This window comes from Paramormyrops kingsleyae, chromosome 16, assembly GCF_048594095.1.
Source record: "Paramormyrops kingsleyae isolate MSU_618 chromosome 16, PKINGS_0.4, whole genome shotgun sequence".
NCBI lineage: Eukaryota > Metazoa > Chordata > Actinopteri > Osteoglossiformes > Mormyridae > Paramormyrops > Paramormyrops kingsleyae.
This window is the reverse complement of record NC_132812.1, coordinates 26253373-26276578: the sequence shown is the minus strand read 5'-3', so window position 1 is coordinate 26276578 and position 23206 is coordinate 26253373. Positions and strand designations below refer to the sequence as shown.

The following is a 23206-nucleotide window of genomic DNA, read 5'->3' as shown; positions in this document are numbered from 1 at the left end:
TAAATAAATGGAACCATTCCTTAGTGGATCTCAAAGGGATAAGATCATTTACTCGGAAAGTTCCTGATTGAAATGGTGGTATTTATCTTTCAGACTAGCTAAATGAGGGAATAAAATCTTTCAGCACCGATCAACAACCATCTGGGAACTGCAAGGGTTTGTGAGAATAGTAATAAAGAGTATCTCCTTTGTCACAGGTCGGGCTCTTGATCGAATTTCCGTCTCATTTCCTGATTCTTCACTGTTTAGGTAAACATCCATCACTGGTGGTGACTTGGGCTTGAAAAGGTCACGTCGTGGCTTCTCTCTCTGGAAAAAATCAACTGCGATGAATCACGCTTGGGATTGGAGAATTTAGTTTGGAATTAATGTTGGCATTTGTCTTATAGAAAATGGCAGAGCCATTGCTTGAGGCAAAACTACGAATCCATTATCAAAGCCAAAAGTGCATCCATATTAAGCAGCATGGTTCCTCAAAACAGCAGTGCTGTTCGTATCTGTAGAGCAGGATGAACATCTGAGAATGCATCATAATTTTGGAAATATGGAGAAAAGTGTCCGGGGTTCGATACCTTGATGGGTACAGTAGATCAATACACATTCTTGCAAGAGAAATCATTGTGGAGGCCAGCATCAACAATTCTTAAACCATATGATGATAAAAGGAGAAGCCTGTCATTTTCAGGAAGAAGCCTGCAGCTCTGTCTTCATGCCGACAAGCGGTGCTTCCTTCCGACTTTATGCTCGCGGAACGTCTTGCTGTCCTGCCTGCCCTGAGCTAAGCATTTATCAAAACGCTACACGGCGGCACCGAAATTAAAGGCAGGCTGTTTCTCACTTAATTGCTTAGATAACGAGTTGGAGCTATTAGCCTGTTGTAATCTTGAGCTAAGGAGGATAACCAGAGCAATTAACAGGAGTGTTCCACGTGTAACCACTTTTTTTTTTTTTGGGTGTGTGACTTCTAATGAATCCGTCTTAGCGGGCAGAATACTGTTTTAACACCTATTAACATTGAATTCAGCTTGCTGCGTGAAAATCGAGATGACTCCTTTTTATGGAACTTTTCATGTTGAAGCTTATAACCAGCCTTGTGGTTATAAGGGAATAATTAACGTCAAGCGTTATCTGTTAAAAATGGAAGCTCCCCATTTACATTTTTTTTTTTTTGAGTTTCGAAAAGTTTTGCATCATGTTTCTGCACCTTCCTGTCAGATCTTTGACGTAGGTATTAATCTCCCTCCTGTTTCCATAACCTTCCTCCTGGCCTCTACCTCCCACTTTGCTAATACTCGTCTCCAAGCAAGGCTGATTCTCTCTCTCCACCTACATGCTCTTTGATCTAGGCTTATTTGCAATGCAAAGAGAGCGGACGCCTCTAAGCCACGGTGATCTGTCTTCTTTGTGTGTCTGTGGCTGGATTACTGTCCCTGTAATTGCACAATGCCCGTTAATGGGAAAAAATAAGATCTGTCTAATGGAGAAGAGGCTGTCTGATTGCACATTCTCCTATATGCTTCTCAACACCGCCAATGAGTGACGGTGGACCGAGTAGGACAATTTATGGGTAACCTGCTCATGGTTTCACCCAGTGGCACCGGGTCTCTGAAAACCTCAAAGCTCTCTTCTGTTCATATTTCAGAAGACGACCATTTGATGTACGGCTAGCCAGTTCGTCATAGGCTTGTTAGTCTTTGGATGTCAGACTTTTATAATGATACCACTACCTGGCTGCTAATGTGTAATAATTTCCTTTAATTTATTTCATGGTCTTTCAACACTTTATATTGTTTAATGTTTCCACCATTCTATGCAAGTCTAAGCATACTGCTTAAAATTTGTCCTTGTTATCAATGTTATTGTCCATAGCTTACGATAAACAAATAAAATATAAACTGTGTAAGCAGCATTAGCAAGTGATAAAATGAACAAGTTGTGAAGTGAACAGGAAAAAAAAAAACGTCTGTCTTTCAGCTCTTCCGTGCCCCTGACTGTTGAAGCAGTATATTTAGTTTGTATTTCAGGTATCAACAGTGTTCTTCGGTCTTTTTTCCACATGGATTGTGCTCCAGTCAGTCTGTATCATTGGGTCGGGGGGCGGTGCCAATCTCGACCACGCCCCGAGGGGCGGGGCATTGGGTTGTTCCTATGACAACGTCTGCCCATTGAGGCACTCCCTCCGCAGACACTGCGCTGGCTTCCACCAGTCCCCGGTGTGGCAGCGGCAGATGGTGCAGTCATCCACCTTCACTTCAATGCCGGCTGGGATGATTGTTGTTCCGGCAAAGCAGTTTGGGCCTATTGCAGAAAGAGAAAGACCAGGGGAGTGTGGGAGACAGCACAGACTGGAGCGTCTCCTGTCTGTGCGCTGAATGCTTCTTTATGCTTTGACTTAGCCCTGGCTACCCGATTTTTAGCTCTGCTGCTTTGAGTAATGCTGTATGTTGCTTAGACCTGAACTTCAGCGAGTGAAGCGCCGCAGGAATAGCTCCGAGTGACCCTTTATTCCATAGTCTCCTCTCTGACCCTTTCAAGCCAGCGCTGAGGGGTTTTGTCCTGTGACTGCCCTCCCATGGAGACCTGAAGCGTTCCCGGTGAACCCTGGTCCAAAGAAAATTCCGCCGGTGAGACTGAGCACCAAGTGGGGGTGATGTTGCAAGCTGTTTCCAAGTACTAATACGTATCGATTTGCTGATCCTTTGGCAGGGGCCATAAATAAACCCCAGCAGGGGAGAGCGAGGCAGTCAGGCATGCAGCTGGTAGTGCCCTTGCAGCCTCCCCCCACCTTCCCACACAGGGACGCAATTTCCCCTGTCCCCTAAGTGGATATAAGCACTGCAATCTGGGGTCTTTGTTTGCAGGAGGCAGTCTTTGACTATGGAGCCACCCAGTCTTAAATGGATACTTAAGATTTCTGAGATTTAATTCTAATCTAATGCTTAAGTTTGTATGTCATGAAAGGGCATGTCACTGCAAAACAGATGTGGAAAATTAGCTTTGAATAAAAGGCGAGTAGGTAAATGTTACCTGTTCCCAACAGCAGATTGCTGCCGTATCTTTGGGCAAGCCACTTAACTTGGACTGCTACAGTAAATATATTCTGCCGTATAAGTAGGAAAATAAGTGTAAAATATTTGTATCTGTTAGGCAGTCATCTGTAGCATTTACTACGCAAGTGAATTTCAGTCACTGCATTTAGCCCAGTGATAAATTTTCAAGGATAACTCCCGGTATGACTTAAAGCACCAAGTAAGAAAAATAAAATCAAGTTCATAAATATATTTTCCAGCAGATAAATATCATTAACATAATGATATTGTGGGAAACAGGAAGGCTGATGCTTGATGCTCTCGACAAACACTGCTCCACCTTGTTTCAGCTGAATTAATGTGTTTATCCAAGCATGCATGCGGCCAGGGCTGTAGGCCCTGCTGTATTCGTTTTCTCCGGAGGAGGATAAGATTGCAATCTTTCCAAATACAGAATATGTGCAGCATTAGAATGTGGAGCCGCTGATCCTACTTAACTGGTGGCCAGAGACCTTTACACTTATCATAAAATGGCCTTATGCCATTCTATCCCCCGTGGATGTAACATGACGGTCTGTTTTCAGCAGAGATGACAAGGCAGATAAAGGCAAGTGTTAGACATGCTGTGGATGCTGCAGGAGGGAGTATACTCGTCTTCCGGGTACTAAAGCTTCGGAAAAGTCATCCTCCCAAAATAACAGCACCTTCAGCGTGTGTTAACTGGCCCGTCTGCCCTCATTAGCCTGTCCCCGACTAGGGAGGTTACAGGACTGCCAGACCATGGCGTCCTTCTCATGGCCTGGTCTCACTGGGTGTTTCAGGGGCACATATGGGTTTATGGAGGGAAAAGAGGATGTATAGGCAGCGTTGCAGAAATCAGCCCCCCGCAGGCGGCCTAGATTAGGTCCATCGTTTAGCCTGAGCTTGTTTGTGCTGTCATCAGGAATGCTGATGAATGTCGTGTTTGTGCTGAATCTTCTCTTCCTGCCACATAATGAACAGGCAGTAAGGAAGTATTAGCCTCAAAGAGAAATATCTCAACGTAAGGTTTTTTTTTATTTATATGTCATCAGGGATTCGATTAGCATTTGTGTTATAGTTTTTGCGAATGTTTTTTTTTGTTGTCTGGTACTGACAGTAACCTGGGTCTCTATACGAGTGAATGTTATGTTTATGTCGCGCTCAAGACACCCAAAGCGCTTTACAGAACCAGTGGGGAGCCACTTCATCCCCCCCCCCACTGGATGATGCGACGGCAGCCATTCTGCACCAGTACACTGACCACACAGTAGCTAAGGTGGTGAAGGGGCAGGTTAGAATTTACCAGTTAGATATTGGGGATGGTTAGGCCAGATTTGATAGGGCCACGGTGGGCAATTTTAGTCAGGACATCGGGGTGCCACCCCTACTCTTTCAAAAGATGCCCAGGGATCTTTAAAGACCTCAGAGAGTCAGAACCTTGGTTTTACATCTCAGTACCATTTTTACAGCACAGTGTCCCCATCACTGCACTGGGGCACTGGGATCCACACAGACCACAGGATGGGCTCCCCCTGCTGGCCACACCAACACCTCTTCCAGCAGAAACCCAGCTTTCCTAGTTTGTCTCCTATTGAAATACTGGCCAGGCCCAAACCTGCTTAAGGTCGGGTACCTAGTCTGACCTGCAGGTGTTGTGGCTGCTAAGTCATTATAGTGACTGTGAGTCCCCTCCCACAAATTACTATCAATATAACAAAATTAAAGTCCTTGAGATACTCCATCAAGTGCTAATATGTCCAGAAAGACTCCCTGATGCATCATCAATGACAGTTAAATTGGGGGGGGGGGGCATCTTCTGATGGCAGGTCACTCAGAACAGAACTGTCACCTCAGTGTTTGGGATTCAGCTCCCACCCATGTGTGTGTATAGTTTGCATGTTTTCCCCGTGTGCGTGCCCTGCGACGGACTGGCATCCTGTCCAGAGTGTGTGTGCCCTGCGACGGACTGGCATCCTGCCCAGAGTGTGTGTGCCCTGCGACGGACTGGCATCCTGCCCAGAGTGTGTGTGCCCTGCGACGGACTGGCATCCTGTCCAGAGTGTGTGCCCTGCGACGGACTGGCATCCTGTCCAGAGTGTTCCTCTGCCCTGTTCTTCCTGGGATATGCTGCAAGCTCACTAAGACATGTACTGGATAAGAGGCTGGAAGATGGATGGTTCTTACGGTGATATCAAAGCTAGTAAACTGGCGTGTGCAAAGGCACTAGGCATTAAAGATAAACAGGAGTTAAAAGTTTCTTGTTTTGCCAGTGCAGCTCAGGTAGAAGTACCAGCTGTGTGAAGGCAGGAAAACATCATGGGTTTGGTTCCTTTTAACAGTGCAGGAGCCAATCAGATTTAGCTGAGAAACTCACTGACCACCAATGAGAAGCTCCCGATACTCTCCACTCTTGACCTGAAATAATCTTCTAATATTAAGGAATGACTGAATTTCCATCAGCGACTGTGACACTCAGCTCCCCCTAGGGGTTCATGTGGATTTCCACTGGTGACCTCTCTGTCATTTATGACTATGTCAGACCCAAGTGACAAGGCCGTCCTTTTGCTTCTTTGATCATCGCCTGTGCTGTAACTTCGTAGCAAATAAGAAAAATGTCCCCTGTGCAGCGTGAAAGCCATTAAAGTGTGAAACAGCACATTCTAAAGAGCCCGCCTTTGTGAAGGCTCTAATTTAGCAAGCCGTACTATTCATGACAAGGAATAACAATAACAGGGTACTTAAGTGTGTAATTGAAATATGCAGGTGAACACAATAGGAAATTTCTGCTATAAGGAAATTTGCATTTAAGTATATCCTACATATGTAACGTTATTATAGAGGGAACTAGATCACATGACCACAAACTGAGAAGCTTTGAATGAAGACGCTAACATGTGAAGGAGTCTTTCTCATATGGGTAATTAACCGCGTTACTGCCTTATATCAGGAGTAAAAGACCGTTACTGCATTAAGCACATTCAGCTGCTTCGTTTGGCAGTACTTTGATTATTTAAGACAGGATAGTAGACAAGATACAACAAACTAGGATACAGAAGTTAAGCAAAATATAGCATTAAGGCTATTAGCTGTCTTGCATCCACTGTGCTGGACACTTTTAGGTTTCATGAGAGTCTAGTACCATAGATATCACCAGCTGATGTCATTGCAAGGATACAACCTATAGCAGCGTAGAACAAAACAAGGAATCGATTAATGGCTATAAACAGTTGAGCTACTTAAGACGTTGTGAATGAAAACGCCTGCCATTGAGTGTAATGGAGGTCCTCGCATGGCGACGGGAGCAGCCTTACCGTGTTTGCAGATAGGGCAGCACTGTTCCGGCTCGTACACGGGGTTGACGCACTCGGGAACCGCACAGTCCGCCACCACACAGTGCACCTCGTTATTTGGCTCACAGCGGCACCACTCGCAGGGGGAGGGCTGGAGGGAGGGAGGGGGGGGAGGAGGAGAGCACTGTGTTTACGTCTCCCGCTCTTTCATTACATCCCGGCTGCCTTAGTCCATGCTGACAAACACTGGCCCGAAACCCAGTGGCGGCCTGGCACACGCGCCCTCCGCAAGTGACCGGGGTAAATCTTTCTTGATATAATTTGCCATTAATGACTCCTTGGGCACACTGCATTGTGACAATAATGTACAGCACAATGCAGGGTGGCAGCGTGCAATTAAACTCTCACAGGAATCTTTTCTTCCCTGATTTGACTGACTCAGGCTCTGTTTTACATGATGGAATCCCTGCTAATTTTATACATGCAGGGTAACAGACTCTACATTACCCGTCTCCATTTTAAAGAAAGGAGCATAAAAAGAAAGAAAAGAAAAAAAACGTACAATGCAAGAGCAGTCTTTATGTTCACATCTTACAAAAATAGTCTTCCACGTGAAGACACCATTTCACAAGATATCATGCTTTTTACCTTTTATGTTTTTCCATTAATAGTAGTAGTATTGCATGTTTTTACAGCTTTTATGGAGTGCTGTCCTCAACACTGACACAGGATATGAATTCAGGGAACGAGATAAAGAACACATTTCGGATGAAAACAAAAGATCTGCCTTTCCACGAACCAAAAACACTGAGTCAACCTGTGTGGGGAGACAAGGTCATCAGTAATCAATGAACCAACGTGGGCCAGAACAATTAAATGCATTTATTGATGGAGAGAATCCCAATGGGCTGTTTGGATGCACCTCGTCCTCTTACAGTGAGCGAGGTACTATCAGTTTAATTGTCTCTGCCAGGCTCATGACTGCGGGTCCTTTACAAAGATGCTCATTTAAATGCATCACATATTGTTATGATGGATGGTGATCTGTGAGGCAAGCACGTAACTCCACATTTTTCACTGCATCTGGGAATTAGACATGACCAATCGGCATCAGAGTGATCACCCCACTGGACTTACTACCATGAAATCAGCAACTCGCATTCTCATCTGATGGTAGCTTATCTAATTTTATATTGATCACTGGTTGCTCCCAGTTTATCAAAGCAGCAGATTTTTGCTTCTCAGTGTCTGATCTTGATTTGTAATCTTTGTTTATGCTGTGACTTGGACTGCAGGTAAGACGGCTCTTTGCGATAACGTATTATTAATTATTCATTTACTCAGCAAAGGCTAACAGTTTTAACTCCTTATTGAGATGAGTATTTTACCTCAACAAATTCAACCCAAGTAACTTATTCAAGAGTACCACATCTGCAATTTAAGTTTTCAAAAAGTTGATCAAACACCCACTAGATTAGCAGTTGTACTGCGAAGGCCAGTAGTTCATACAAGATTTATCTCCTAGGGGTAAAATCATTTTATGGCGTAAGTCATATAAAAGTATGTTCTATTATTAAAAGTATTCGGCCATACGTTTTCTGTGATCTGTTAACCTCAATAACTCTTACAGTATTCTGATGATTTAAGGAAGGCTCTGGAGTTATAAATACCTGGGTGAGAGTGAATATCAAGCTGTCCCCCCTCCCCCACATGTTGAACCCCCCACCTGCTGTTCGCAAACCTACGCGATTAGATTCTGTTCACAAAACCAAACATTCCCCTCAGTCAACAGACCTCCTCTGTGCCAATCCGCTAAATCTGCCAATAACCAGCCTCACAGAGTTTTACTTTGTCTTACTATAAAACAAATGTGACACAGCAGTTTTGAGAGAGTCGAGTCTTTTTAAGAGGTCAAGCCTCTATGCTGTGAATCTTCACACTGAATTCTAGATGGTTTGGACTATCCCTGTTATGACCCTCCTTGTTCCATCCCGTTACTGTGAAGTGGACTCAGTGGCGAAGGTGACAGACATCCTGCCATTGAAAAGCACATGACACTCATTAGTCTGCTCTAAGGCTGAAAATCTTTGGAATACAGGCTGTCCCCAGGCTATGAACAAGATCCATTCCCTATATCTGTCCTTAAGTCTACTTTGCAGGTAAATTGGAATAAAACAATACAGTGCATAATAATAATTATTATTATACAGTAATAATAAATGTAACTACATACAGTACTGTACCTCGAGCTGACGAATCGCTGAAGCTGTGCAATGTTTACACAAGCATCACAAAATAGTGTTTTAGTTCATTATCAAGAACCATTGTATTTAACCTGAATTCTTTAGCAGGCTTTAGCAGTCGGTAAGTTGGATGTTCTTATCCTGGGGACTGGCTGTAACTCGTCATTGTAAGCATGTTTGATGGTGCACAAGGGGTCAGATGGGCACTCTGAGTGGCCCACAGCGACATGGAGCATTACTTTCATGATCATCATCAAAATTATCTGCCATTTGTGCCACAGTAGCCCTTCTGTTGGTTTGTACCACATGGGAAAACCTTTGTTCACATCTCGCGTCGATCAGTCTTGGCTGCCTAACATCCTCAGATGGTCCTCAGACCACTCTCAGTAGGTGCTCACCATGGCTGACCGTGAGCACATCACACACCTTGCCGTTTCAGAGACACTCTGTTGCAGCTGTCTGGCCATAATGATTTAGTTCTTGTCAAAATTACACTGATCTTAATCCCTGCCGGTCTCTTTTGCATTGAACATGTCGACTACAAGCACTGAATATTAGCTCACTGTCTGATTTAACCCAGACCTTCACATGCACCGCTTTTGCTAGATAAACACTATTTGCTTCACGTGGGGGTGGTCATACATAGACATATACATGCACAGTGCCAGTCAAACGTTTGGACACAACAATTCAGAGAAAGGTTTATTGGTGCTATTCTTGCTACAGGCACGAGATGGGGAAGAACCTACAATGGGGTACTAACCAATCGCAGGGCTCACTCACACGCCGTTCACTCACACACCATTCACTCACACATACACACCTACGGGCAATTTGGTAATGCCAATTAACCTCAGCATGTTTTTGGACTGTGATGGGAAACCAGAGAACCTGGAGGAAACCACAGGACAACACAGTGAGAACAAGCAATCTCCACACAGAGAGGAGACTCGAACCCTGGTCCCAGAGCCTTGGCTTTGGTACGCCGCGCATCTTAGTCTTGGCAACCTGCCTCACTGACTTCTTACCCGTTTCTGTAACAGTGGAATTTCACTTAATTTTTCAGTGCCTGCAATTTTGAATTTTTAACAATGGGTCCAACACCCAGTGCTCCCAGTGCATCCAGTACTGACTTTGTACATACAGGCGCATAACTTGGTTGGTTTGTAAATTATATAAAAAGGTCTAGATAAGTAATGACAAGACGATTTGACATGCAGAGTGTACAATACAGTACTGTTGTGCAGAATTTGGTAATAAATAGACTTTTTATAATCTAATCTTTCCTAATCTCAGCGGCTTCCCGTTACCGATAGACTGGAGGAGCCCATTGCATGCTGACATCCCTCCTATTAAAATGCCTTTTGTTATTGCAGAGATGAACGCAATAACTATGTCGCATTTCCCTCCTCGTTCTCTGTGCACGAGGGTTTTGCGGCTGACCTGGTGTTTATTATAAACACTGCACTGAATGGTAAGGCAGAGGAGAACCTATTAACAGGGAAATAGATACAACGGATGCTGCTGATGCAGCTCCTCCAGCCAATTCCAGGGCTGGAGGTTATGACACAAAAGAACAACTGGGCTAATCCTGGCAATCATCCTGCAGAAACTGCTACCCAGTTTGTCATAAAATTGTTTATTTTTCTCACGTATATTTCCGAGGGTAGCTGACACCCTTATCGTGTGATTATGCTGACCCCTAGCTAAATCAGGGACGTCTTATGTTCACGTGTCCGTTGCCTGATTATTACTGACCTCTGACCTTACAGTGCGAAGGAGAACAGGATGCACTAATTTTGCTCTGTGAGAAAGCGTAAATAGGCTCCAGATAAATCCTGTTCACTATTTGTCACTGGGCCATAGAAGTGCATTGCCTGTAAATATTAAGCTTACGGGGAACATATTCTGTCTTATCTTGTAGTTTTGGGAATGAAGCTAGCTGACATAACAGTGGATTTTGTTAGCTAGCTAGGCAACACATATATAGCGGTTCATGTTTCTATATAAGCCGTAACTCTCTGTAGTCCTTACTACTGTGTCAGCTTCACTCAGTCTGTTGTTCATTTGAGTTCTCACTATAAAATACTGTCATAAGAAGGGTTTATATACCTGCATAGCTTTGCCGGAATTAGGAAGTGACGGCAGAATCGTGATGAGAATTTTTATTACCTTGTTAGCGGACTTGTTTGTTTGACTGGAGCGGCCCAGGTTAAGTATATTGCTTGGGGCTTCCCATACACAGGGTTTTGTCTTTAATGACCTTCTTGAGTCCACTAGGTATGACCCTCAAAAATAGAAGAATCTTTCACATATTTACATTTTTTCATTGACTTCCAAGTGTAATGAAACCATAGCAGCATTTTATGATTACATAAAAACGCATCCCCTAATCAAAGTAAGATTTATATTTACAGAATTTTAAAGTTCACGCTGTTTATTTTCTTGGCATTAGGCAAGACTCATCAGGAGAAAGGGCTTATCGACTGACTGCTTCCATGCATTAATTAAATCATTTTAAAAGCCCATTCTTGGGCAAATTATTAGATTTTACACAGCGATCAAGCTAGAATCCAAAACAGAAGACGTCCATGAAAAGCACACGAGTTGTGTGATGGTTACAATAAATGAATAAAAGCATTTTAAAAGCTGGCTCACTTTCAACCACTGAGAAATTCAAGGCTACTTGAACAGGAATTTTCTTGCCAGGAATAAACTCAACGAAATGTGATGAGTTGAAGTGCTATAATTAAATGTGCTGTTAAATAAAAAGAAAAAAAAAAGCTTTAATTGATTTGGGAAGAAAAACACATAAGACAAGAGCAGCGGGGATCTCCAATCGCTCAATGTCAACTGCACAAATTGGGTTAGTTGCAGAAAAGAAGCGTCGTGATGTTTTACACTGGGATTAAACAAAAACGGAGAATTGCAGGTGTTCTCATCACCGTTTAATCTGGTACAGAGATGACGAGGCTCATTCTGAGAAGAAAGTCAGTCCCTTGTCAGCTATGGCACTGTGAGGAACAGTCTCCTTTCACGGTCCTGGGATCTGTAATACGTCTGAGAAAGCAACTGATTCAAGTATTCATTTTCACCCGAATGTGCCAGTTCCTTCTGCTCGCAGATTCAACCTTGTTCACTTGTCCTGTCCATCCAAGGACTTCATGTGTAGCCCCGTGGTCCGGGGAGCGTGTACTGAATATGGTTGCTGTGACAATAAAGCCGCGCTTGACTTGACTTGGAACAGTCTTTCCCGAATTGATAATCAACCAATATATCTTTGGGGCTATCTACAGAATTGTGAACATTAAATCGACAAGTATAATTTAATCAAATATGTAGTGATGAAACTAAATGCAAGAAAGTATAGATCTGAGAAAATCGCTCTCAGAAAATAACCAACTAAATATAAGAACTGTGATTTTTTTTTTTTGTTGAGAATAATGATGTAGAGTTGACTTGACTGTGTGCCATTCTTTTTGCCCCCCCCCTCCCCATCAAACTATGATACTGTGTCAGCTCAGCCATTTCAAAACGCTTCTAAACTCATCCCCAGTTTTTCCTGCAGCCTTCCAATACTCCTGGACTTGACCACTATCCCACCTTGTTTGGCTAATCAATACTTCACTGAGTCATTTAACTAATTAAAATAATGAATTAATTGAGCTGTTGGTTAAATTTAACAAATATATGGAATGGCTGGGTGCCCCTGAGGAGAAATTTGGCAACCAAAGCAGTGTTCAACATATCTTTAACTTTGTATTGTTTATGGTAAATTGTGTTTTTTTTCTGAGCAAATGTACACTTCCTACCCAGATAACAAGCCTTAAACACTATCTTAGACTGCCTAAGACTTTTGCACAGAACTGTACTTCTCTCCCAAATGAAAACAGAAGGTAATAAGTGGGTATTTAGTGATGTGACCAGAGTCACAGCATAGGAGTCAGAACAAACCAGGATATGACAACCCTAGAGTAAAAAGGAAAGGCAAGGCCCGGGGACTTTTCACCACAGCTTAGGAGTCAAAACAAAGCAGGATATGGCAACCCTAGAGTAAAAAGGAAAGGCAAGGCCCGGGGACTTTTCACCACAGCATAGGAGTCAAAACAAAGCAGGATATGGCAACCCTAGAGTTAAAAGGAAAGGCAAGGCCCGGGGACTTTTCACCACAGCATAGGAGTCAAAACAAACCAGGATATGGCAACCCTAGAGTTAAAAGGAAAGGCAAGGCCCGGGGACATTTCACCACAGCAAAGGAGTCAAAACAAAGCAGGATATGGCAACCCTAGAGTTAATAGGAAAGGCAAGGCCCGGGGACATTTCACCACAGCATAGGAGTCAAAACAAACCAGGATATGGCAACCCTAGAGTTAATAGGAAAGGAAAGGCCCGGGGACATTTCACCACAGCATAGGAGTCAAAACAAACCAGGATATGGCAACCCTAGAGTTAATAGGAAAGGCAAGGCCCGGGGACATTTCACCACAGCATAGGAGTCAAAACAAACCAGGATATGGCAACCAGTTAATAGGAAAGGCAAGGCCCGGGGACATTTCACCACAGCATAGGAGTCAATACAAACCAGGATATGGCAACCCTAGAGTTAATAGGAAAGGCAAGGCCCGGGGACATTTCACCACAGCATAGGAGTCAAAACAAACCAGGATATGGCAACCAGTTAATAGGAAAGGCAAGGCCCGGGGACATTTCACCACACCAAGTGGATCCACCAAATTTCATATCCTAGTTACACGCACTAGACCCACTAGGGGGCCTTAATTAATTTCTGCTTTTAATTCTAAGTCTGCCTCTAGCATAGAGGGTAAAATAAATTATAGGAAGACACTTTTATGCTGACATCTTGTTACTGAATGAATGGATCAAGATTAGATGGACAAGAAGTGCCAAGGAGCACAGAAATATAGAGAGGAGATGTTACCCCATTCATTACTGAAACTGCAGGACCCATATGTCTGTGTAAAAGTAGCCTTTAGTTTACAATATGACTGTCGTACCGATTCCCTCATTTTCTAACATTTACTGCTACCCCCAACGTTTACTTTTATTGTTCCAACAAAATGTTTAAAGTCGTTTTTAATTCATCAGTGATATTTGTAATTAATAATATAACGGCCCTTACAAAAGACAAAGAGGCAATAACGGACAAGGAGTAAGCAAGAAATCATAATTACACACAAACATAATTAACACTACTAAAACGTAAGCTTAGTACCTGAACTCTACTGAACTTGTTTGATAATATTAGCCTAATTAAAGCTATCCTCTGGTGAAAACAGATCAAGTTACACCCAGTTTGAGAAGCCTTTTAATTGCCGCGTCAACTTGCTCGTGTCAGCACCATTGCTAATGAATGCGATTTGCGCCTTTGATTGTGCAATAAAACTGCACTACACCACAGTCAGGTTTGTGAAATGAGCATCCTTCAGAAAACAAGCACTTTATTTTATTTTTTTAATTGATAAATATAAGTCCACCGATATGTCTTTTTTTCCGGAATATTCTATGGGGAACCTACTACAATACCCCGAGTCTAATTAGTCTTATGATGATAAGTTATCATAACCCACTGCAGTTCCCACAGCAACCCTAATACTCACAAAAATGTGCGATTGGACAAACCAAGCGTAGTTTCGGCACACTGTATTTTTAGGGCATGTAAAATCAAGACAGCCACAGCAGTCTTTCAAAGGCTATGGAGAGGTGGCAGTCTGAGTGGTGAATTTGAGGATAATAGGAAATCGGGCCAGGACACACTTCGATCAAGGCGTGAGTTAGAGCCCTCCCGATTCTCTTGTTATTTTTGACATCAGCAATTAGTTTGGACTGCAGCACCTGATTGCGTGAAAGAGGTTTTTTTATTGAGGTTGTCCCTCTCCTTATCAGCAATGAATTCCCCTTCACCTTCACAATCCATTGCAGGATTCGCTTCCATGTTCTGTAATACGACAGGCCCAAATTTCTGCAACCCTGCTCAGCCGAATCTGTACTAGCAGAGTTCTGGCTCCTCTTAGCTATGAATATCAGCTCAATACAAACCACCGGTCTGCTAACCTGACCTGATTCACTGCACAATCAGCAATAGCAGTTTCCGCATTACTTTGCTTGTCTCAAAACCTACCAGATTATTTTATCCAATGCAATGAAATAGCCACTATTTACTTTTTAATTTATTTTCAAGTAAATAAGTAGCACTGTGACCATGTCAAGAGAATGAAACTGGATGAGGAATGGATGGACATACAGATGAGCAGTGCTCCATTTCCTGCCTTCTTGACACAGAGATGGATGCTCCTCTGGATGGTGGGGGTTTTTGGAGAAATGGCAAAAGCTCTTCACCCAGTGCTGACCCTGAAAGCTTCAGGCTGTGCTTAACTGGTGGAGCTGAACCAGATGTATTTGCAACCCTGATGAAAATAACCAGTTAGGAGATGGTGGATGGAATGGTTCTAATGTAACTGTACAGGCCTTAAAACCACAGTTTAAGTTTGATTAATCCATCCTTCCTCCACATGTCCTATTCAGGGTCGGGGGTGGGGGTCTGGAGCCTGTCACCAAGACTACAGGCACAAGGTAGGAAACAAACCAATATGGGATGCCATCCACTTACAGTTAGCTTCAGCATGCTGTTGGATGGGGGGAGACCAGAGAAACCCCCACAATGACACAGGGAGAACATGCAAACTCCACAGCCATGGACCCCAGGCAGAGACTCAAACCAAGGTCCCAGAAGTGTGAGGCAACAGTGCTAACCACTGCACCACCATGCCACCCCTCAGGAAAGACTCGCCAACTCCATACACATGGAACCACGCTGGAGACATGAAACTGGTCCCAGAGGTATGAGGCGACAACTCTGACCCCTGTACCATGGCGCTTAGCCATTTAATCAATTTAATAAAATAAGAAAAACTGAAGAACTTTGATAGTTCCTCTTCTGTACTGCTTCACTCCTGTAAGCTACGCCGGTGACACACAATATGTGTTCTTTGCAAAACCTTCCCTTCTGATATTTCCTGAAATTGTCTGATGTCTTTTGTTGTTTCCTGAAAACGGGAACCTATTAATACAGAACAGGCTGTGATCAAGTACTTGTCATCCTTCATTCAGACTCCAGACAGCACATTATTCCCACTGTACTCCTCCAGTCGGTGAGTGACTCAGGAACGGGCTCGCTCCTCCACGGGGCCGAAGCAGACGGAGAGCGGAGGGGGCGTGTCTTTACAAATGAAGGCTTTGTTTGCAAGCAATCAGTAAATGAGTTCACACACGCGCCTCCCGCGACCCTGCCTGAATGCAAACATGCCCCACGCACTTCCTGCAAGAAAAGGGCAGGAAAGTGATGTTTTTAACAGCAAAGAGGTCAGTCCATTTCATCCTCCCCACAGTGTTTTGTGCTTTTAAAGCGATGCCCCCCCATCTATGAGCATAGAGGAGGAAAGGAGACATATAAAAGAAACAAATATTCTAATGGGCCTGTGCACAAATAAGTCCAATAATATCTTCCAGCACCAGAGCATGCAAAGTACCTTATAATAATCCCTATTCACAGCTTGGACACGGAATCTACATGTAACCAAGGCTGCTTCCATCATTTTGGTTACTTCTATGGTCTCTTACTATGAAGGAGTTCTTCCTTGCCACTGTTGCCTCTGGCTTACTCTCTGGGGACGTTGAAAAATAAATTGATTGATTGATTGATTGATTTTAAGCCTGGGATCTGACTTTGTATAGAAAGTGTTCTAAAAGTGCATGTGCATACGTTTATAGAGTGACTGTGCCCATTATTCACTGAACTACCTTATTGGCATCAGTGTAACACAGAGTTTCATATTGGAGGGACGCAAGTTAATAATGGATTGTTCCCTGCCTAACGCCCATAGCCTCTGGTATAGGCTTCAGACTTGCTACCCTGAATAGGACAAGCAGTTACAAAAAATGGATGGATGTCTGTTCCTCCCCGACCGCCCAGTTTCTGCACCTTTGCTTATTGCTTATTTTTTTTCACTTAGAAATAGTACTTACAAGTCCTATAGCTGACGACATTGAAATTAATGCAAGAGTGACAGCCTCACTTACATATCTGCATAAGTCAGCGATGTGTCACCGCGGTCCTACTGCATCTTGGTCTGTGTCGTGCGTATTTTGCTTGTTTAGCTGAAATTTCCAGCCAGCTACTACAAAGGGCCCATGGACTCCAGCGCATCCAGTTTTACGATGGACCTTGCTGAAGCAGACTTCTGCATCATAGCTGTCTATAGTCTTCAGATAGCAGCATCAGCTGTTATGAAGAACACGGTTGCATAAAATAAAATAATAACAATAAAAATAGATAATGCAACAATGTGATAATTGCTTTTCCCTCTGAACTATAGTCAGTACAAATTCCAGGGCTAAAGTAAAATGGAAGCGGCATTTCTCGTTGGGAGAACAGATTCGTTCTGAGCTTACTTTCTATGCAAAATGCCACGGAAATCAGTCGACATGAAGTTAAGTGAATAACAATGAGATTCCAGGTATTCCCCTTTCTACACCTTCAGCACTCAACGTGACGTCCATCTGTAGTAAAACCTGATAGAAAATTTCAGACTTTTGCACTGTATTTTACTTGCGAAGCAACCTGTAGCTGGGTTTATTCTTAAAATCATCAGTTCAGTGCCTTCTGTAGCAAAGCAAAGCCTGTGTAAATAGCTGGGATCATTTTAGATGTGACCTGGCTTCAATAACAGGGCCACTCTGTCATAAATGGCAGAAATCATTAGCCTCCCCTCAAAATGTGACAAGCATCCGCAATGGAGCACCACCCAGACCTTAGCCCTGAAACTAAGGCCCTGAAACTGAACACTGCAGGCTCCATCCTTTCCTCCATCTGGCTTATTACTGACACAGGCAGCCTGTGCCATGCAATCCCCCAAATTAAATTCATTTAGACTCAAGGATAATTGAATATTCCCAAAATACCAGGACTATAATTAGACCATGACTCAAATTCAGACATTCCACCAGAGGCCATTGTGTCAATAATTTGATTTCTATAATGCCATTAAAATCAAAGTCTAAACCCGCAAATCAGATTGTTTTGAAGGACTCATTATTAAATGTCTATTCTTTAGGAAATTAAGCCTCCCCTTAAGGACATCATTCTCAGAGCTGTACCTGACCCTGTTTTTATAACCAATCCTGTCTCGCAGCCACAGATACCATGCCGTAAATGTAAGTCACCTTTTTAATTTTATGCTTCTTCGTTCGCTGTCTGGTACTGCGGACGGACTGCAGATTCAATGTAGGCGCCTGCGGTCAGCTGACTGAAGAAGAAGCAAGCAACTTTCATGCAAACAGGACCACGGCAACTGAATGGGTCTTCGCTGCACTCCTCCGACGATCTATAATCCGTTTATAATCATCATGAGAAAATCTGGGATCACGCTCAAGAAGTAAACGTAGCACCTGCATCTGGCTTTTAATCATGAAATTGCCCCCTTTGTGTTTCAAACAAACCGAAGGCGGTGCAACACTAAATTTTACGTAGATCGCGTGTTCAGTCGGAAGAACGATTTTCTTTGCCGAATCCTGTGATTATTTTCAGGCACAGGATATCACGATGAATAAAATTACAATTCTCCCTAAAAGAAAAAAGACTGGCTGATGGGTCACGCAAGCAGAAGAGAAAAAAAAACTAATTTCGCAAAACAGGGCGTCAACTGGACCATTACATCCAATCGATAAAACATCTAATCGATTAAAGAAAATAGTGGGGGTAGTACTTTCCCTTGGGTATTAAGCATTTTGTATATCAGTTCTAAGTCCAATTACCGGCACTGATAATAACTGGTCCATTACCAATAGCTTCCATTGGTTACCGGTATAAATTGGGTATTATGGTTGGTGAAGATGGTTATTATTTGAGATTATAAATCAGGTAGGTATTAGGTATGATTCTTCAGAAAGCCATGCATTATGCCTTTGACACTGCTCCTACCTTAAATTCCTCTAAGACCTTATAGGTCTTTCCTCGATATTCGCAAAAGTTTTTCACTTCCTTGCACTCTGGGCAGCACCCGTTATGCTCCACCTTGGTGCACTTGGGGTGTATCTTAGGGCACTCCGGCTGGTCGCACACCGGCCCGTCCTCGGTGCACACGCACGGGCAGTTCGAGTGTCCCGGGAAGAAGCGCTCCCCCAGCTTGTATACGAAGCCGCTGTCGTCCACGCAGCCCTTCCCACGGTAGTCGTCGAAGATGATGTCATTGTTGGTCGTCCTCTCGGCCTCATCCGCTGGGTAATCCTCGGGGCTGACGGAGGCCGGTGACACGACGGCGATCAGGGCGAGCAGCAGGACGCAGGTCGCAGGGGCGAGACCCATCATTGGCCGCGGTAATTCCTACGCATCCAGAAAGGAGGGTGGGTGTCAGCAGCCGTGACACGGTACCAATCTGCAACATCCGATTGTATGCAACTTTTCTCATTAAACTGTTCTTTACGGAGTGAAGTGAATTCTGCTTATTCTTTAAAATGCTCCGAACATAGGCCTAGAATTACTTTGATGTTAAGCGGAGCATATCCATGATTAACTTAAAGAAACAATGCAGGCTGTCCTTAGGAAAAGGACGTTATCTCGCTAATGGGATGTCAAAATAATTTAAGCAGTTCAAGAAAAGACCGATTAGTAGCGCTTAGCGTTAGATAAATAAAACGCGAACTGACGGTTTAAACTGGAAAAGAAATCGTAGCGCACATCTAGATCTTGGCTTTGAGTAGAAATACCCTGGATAAAACTGTCATTTCACCTTTGTTAATGTTCTGCAGTGATTGCTAAAGTTACTACAACGGCCCCTTTATCGAAAGGGTTAAAGTGTTACATCAGGCTTATTTCATGATTGCCTGCAAAAACATTTTGGTAGTTTGATCCGTTTTATTAACGTAGCCTATATATCTATACATGTAGCCTATGCATATATGTACGAGATTGCTATATGCAGATTAAAATTGAATTTACTGCTGTATTTTAAAACGAGTTGGTACTTTGTAATTCTCTTATGTCAGTACATAACTGACAATATTACAAGTTACGGCAAAAAAAGAAAAGAAAAAAAACGCGTACGAACCTCATTGTAAAATACCAGCAGAACATTGCTTATTGGTATTTCAGACAGTAGTGTAGTCACGGTAAATATGGTTCAAAGAGATGTGAGAATCCGCTACTGTGGGTTTGCTATACTTTGGGGAGCCAATTACACTGAATTTATTTATTTTATTTTTTGAGTATGCATTTACAGGGAAGGCGTTTCATGTGTATATACATTTTGTTTGTTTAAATTTATAACCATATTAACCATGGATATAAGACGAAGAAATTTCACAGGGTACCCATTTACTCACCTGAGTCCGAAATATTTGTTTTAAACGGATTATCAAATTGTTTTTGTTTATTTATACTTCCCAAGACTCATTTACATTTATTCAGGCTAAAAATCATATTAAATCTGGTTTGGCAGCATACATACATCTTCTACACACCGTTCAGGTTAATTAGGATCACACGACCAACAGGTAGTTATGTACTTAGTTCCTCTAATCAATAATTCGTACCATTTGTCACTGGGTGCGTGATGATGACCGTAAGTGCGCATCTCCTCTTGTGCCTAACTTCGTTAATCCGGCAGCCTTGAGCAAGTGAAATCTCCCCCAGTCATTAATAACCGCGGTCTGCCTGGGCTTTATTCCAAATGGCTGACCCTTTACGACGGAACAAGAAGTGAGCCATCAAAGCAGCCACGTCCAGGAGCCGCACGGCCTTTCTATGCGATTATGCGACGCATCATTATCTGGAGAAGCCGAACCGCTGTATGGAGCAGCCAAGCTTGATGCATCGCATTATCGTTAAGCGATGCGAGGTAAACAATTGAATCTGAAATTGCGGAATATTAATAACCCTTAGCTTGTATGCAGGAGGATAAAAGATTTACTTATTGTTGCAAGGAAGTGCACGACACCTAACCGCGCATAATGGTACAGTGATAATGGTCATTACTAACTCACCGCGCAGAACTGCCTGGTTCCACTTTGTTAGTCGGAATTAAGCAGGTCCTCCAGGAGCGGACCAGCACATAGCGCAACTTCCAGTTAAACCGCTTAGCAAAGGCAGCTTGCAAAATTCCGGAAGGAAAAAAGTAATCCTGTATTCAGGGAATGCCGTTTAAGTAGAGTTATACATCACACCTGCTGTCCTTTCCAGTGTTTAGCAAGCGGCACCAGCAACATGGTGTTCTCATATAACCCAGTCGGAAACATGATTGCCCGCTTTTCCCCGACGGCTCACTGTAGAATAATAAGACCCTGGCCAGCTATGGTGAGCAACATAAATGTGGGGATAGCAACGTCTGGAATTGTATTTCCCGGCTTATTTCCAGTTCACTTCAACATCCAGTGCAAGCGGCTCTTTTTTCCTCCTTTTTCAATCGATTTCCAAATTCTTCAAGGGTATCACAAAAGCCTGTCGATCTTGTTGCAAATCTCCAGCTAGAAGATGCATACAAATATTTCTCAGCATTGCCATCTTTAAGCAGAAAAAGAGCTGACTAATACAAACTGGGAGCATTCTTCACGGCGCAGCCTGGCAAAGTTAAAGCTCCGCTTGTACACGCCGTAATGTACACAGAGTAATCCGTGACTTGTCAGAGAGACGAGCGAAGCAGCCCCGTTAGTACAGCGTTAGTGCTGTTGCAAAAAAAAAAAAGCCTCCGATCCAAGTCCAAGCAAACCAGTCGAGTTGAGAACAGTAAGGCGGTCTGTGTTAACAGAGCCCCCTCTGTTCCGGAGCGAGGGGGCGCTCTGCCCCGTTTCAGCACCGCGGACAGAGGCGGCTTCAGGAAACTCCAGCCCCAGTCCAGCGGCTCTAACGATTTGTCTGCCTGTAAACGGTGCGACGGAAGGCCAGCAGTAAATATCGGCGGCTTATTCATTCTCTTTTAGCATTACCATTGTCTTTCCTCTCGTTGTATTTGGCCATAAATTATGCAGGCTATTTAAGGACTGCGGTTTAAAGGGTGGTTTTCTTAGGTCTACTTGGCTGCGGGATATTCTTGAAGGTTGTAACATGGACCACTACACACTAAAAGACTAATAATAATAATAATAATAATAATAATAATAATAAAAGCTTCTTTATGATGAGGTGTGCTTAGTAATAGATGCACACACTGCATTACAAATGACATCATTCTGGCAGTTTATCTTATCATGGATTTAATTTCACCATAATATATTTGAGTGTTTGTATAGGAATAAGGTGCTTTTCTTGAAAACTGCTTTATTTCAGTTTGCCTATAGAGGACACTACCCTACTATTGGAGGAACCTATGTACACATTAGTCTGATAGGATCCTTTTTATTGAATGTGTACTGCATTATTGTATGGACATGTAATCTTGTTATATATAATTTGTCACACTGAAGCAGATGTATTGAAGTTTCATAATGGACACCGTCTTAATTAAGTGATTACTATAAAATGCGACTCATTCATTTCTTTATTTTAGAATCTGTTTCTTTTTCGCCTACTGACTTGTAGATCAGTAAAGAGGCTAATGACAAAAAAATCGGTCAGCTTGCTTCAAGACTGAGGAAAATTATTCCACATAATTGTGTATCCAAGGGTTTTTGTATGTTTCATGCATCGGAAATGGACAGACATTTAACAGGTACTGAGTTATGAAACCATCATTTCTGCCAGCCCCCAGGAGATAAATAAAAGCTGACCCACAGGTAGAGTTATTGAATCTTGTTCCTATAGAAACATTAACCAGGTTTTACAGAGGATCTGAATCTCTAGCTTCCTTCCACAATACAAGGACATGCAGTTAGGTAAATTGGCATCTCTAAATTGATCATTGTGTGTCTGTGAGTGTACCCTCCAATGGACTGGCAGTCCTACCCAGGATGCACCTGGACAGGGTCCAGCAGCCCCCTAAGGTCCTCTGTTGGATAAAGGGACGGTTGACGGATGGATATTTCAAGTAAATTTTTTAACATCCCAACTCTAGTTGTAATGCATAATCTAAACAGTGGCCTGTGGACTATGTATTTGTCATTTCTTTCCAGTAGCACAGTAGTTGTAAGTCATCTTAGCTAAAGGCGTCAGCTGTTCTTGAAATGTGCTGGAAGTAGATTAATTCTGTCACTGTTGCTCTGGCAAAGTGTTCAGAGATCACTGTTCACATGCCAGGCCAGTCAACTCTCCATCTGGAAAAGCGCTGCTAAATGGAGGTGGCTGGACCAGACTGGACTTGTTCCAGCTGCCACTTACATGCACAGAACCTTAGAGCTTTGCCACATGCAACCCTGCTGATATCCAAATTTTACCAGACCACAATGCAGTATGTTTCTGTGACATTTTAAATCTAAGTGCCGGCTTTGTTTTTCCCTTGTATATGTCTGGACCTTTGCAAAGATGAATGATGATAAATAAACATATTTTTTTTGGGTTGATTCAAGGCTTTGGATTTCCGTATGTGGTGTTTCAACGTTCTCCTTGTGCTTGCCTGGCCTCGTCCAAGTGCGTTGGTTCCTATTACTGTCCAAAAACATGCAATTAAGTAAAGCAGTG

General features: G+C 43.0%; 1 protein-coding gene across 3 annotated transcripts; it reads right to left on the bottom strand.

The window, feature by feature from the left end:
- Positions 1–1588: 1588 nt before the first annotated feature.
- Positions 1589–21527, bottom strand: vwc2l (von Willebrand factor C domain containing 2 like). 3 transcript variants are annotated; one of them, XM_023794072.2, is made up of 4 exons: positions 20641–21527; positions 18581–18982; positions 6362–6491; positions 1589–2298 (listed from the first exon to the last, which is right to left on the bottom strand). In XM_023794072.2, the coding sequence occupies exons 2-4, from the start codon at positions 18965–18967 to the stop codon at positions 2147–2149; spliced, it is 669 nt and encodes a 222-aa protein (XP_023649840.1). In that variant the 5' UTR covers positions 18968–18982; positions 20641–21527; the 3' UTR covers positions 1589–2146. The 3 variants fall into 3 exon arrangements, with proteins under 3 accessions (XP_023649840.1, XP_023649839.1, XP_023649841.1); XM_023794071.2 differs by lacking the exon at positions 20641–21527 and adding an exon at positions 20191–20620; XM_023794073.2 differs by lacking the exon at positions 20641–21527 and adding an exon at positions 20191–20625 and having other exon boundaries at positions 2156–6228.
- Between the last annotated feature and the right edge of the window lie 1679 nt (positions 21528–23206).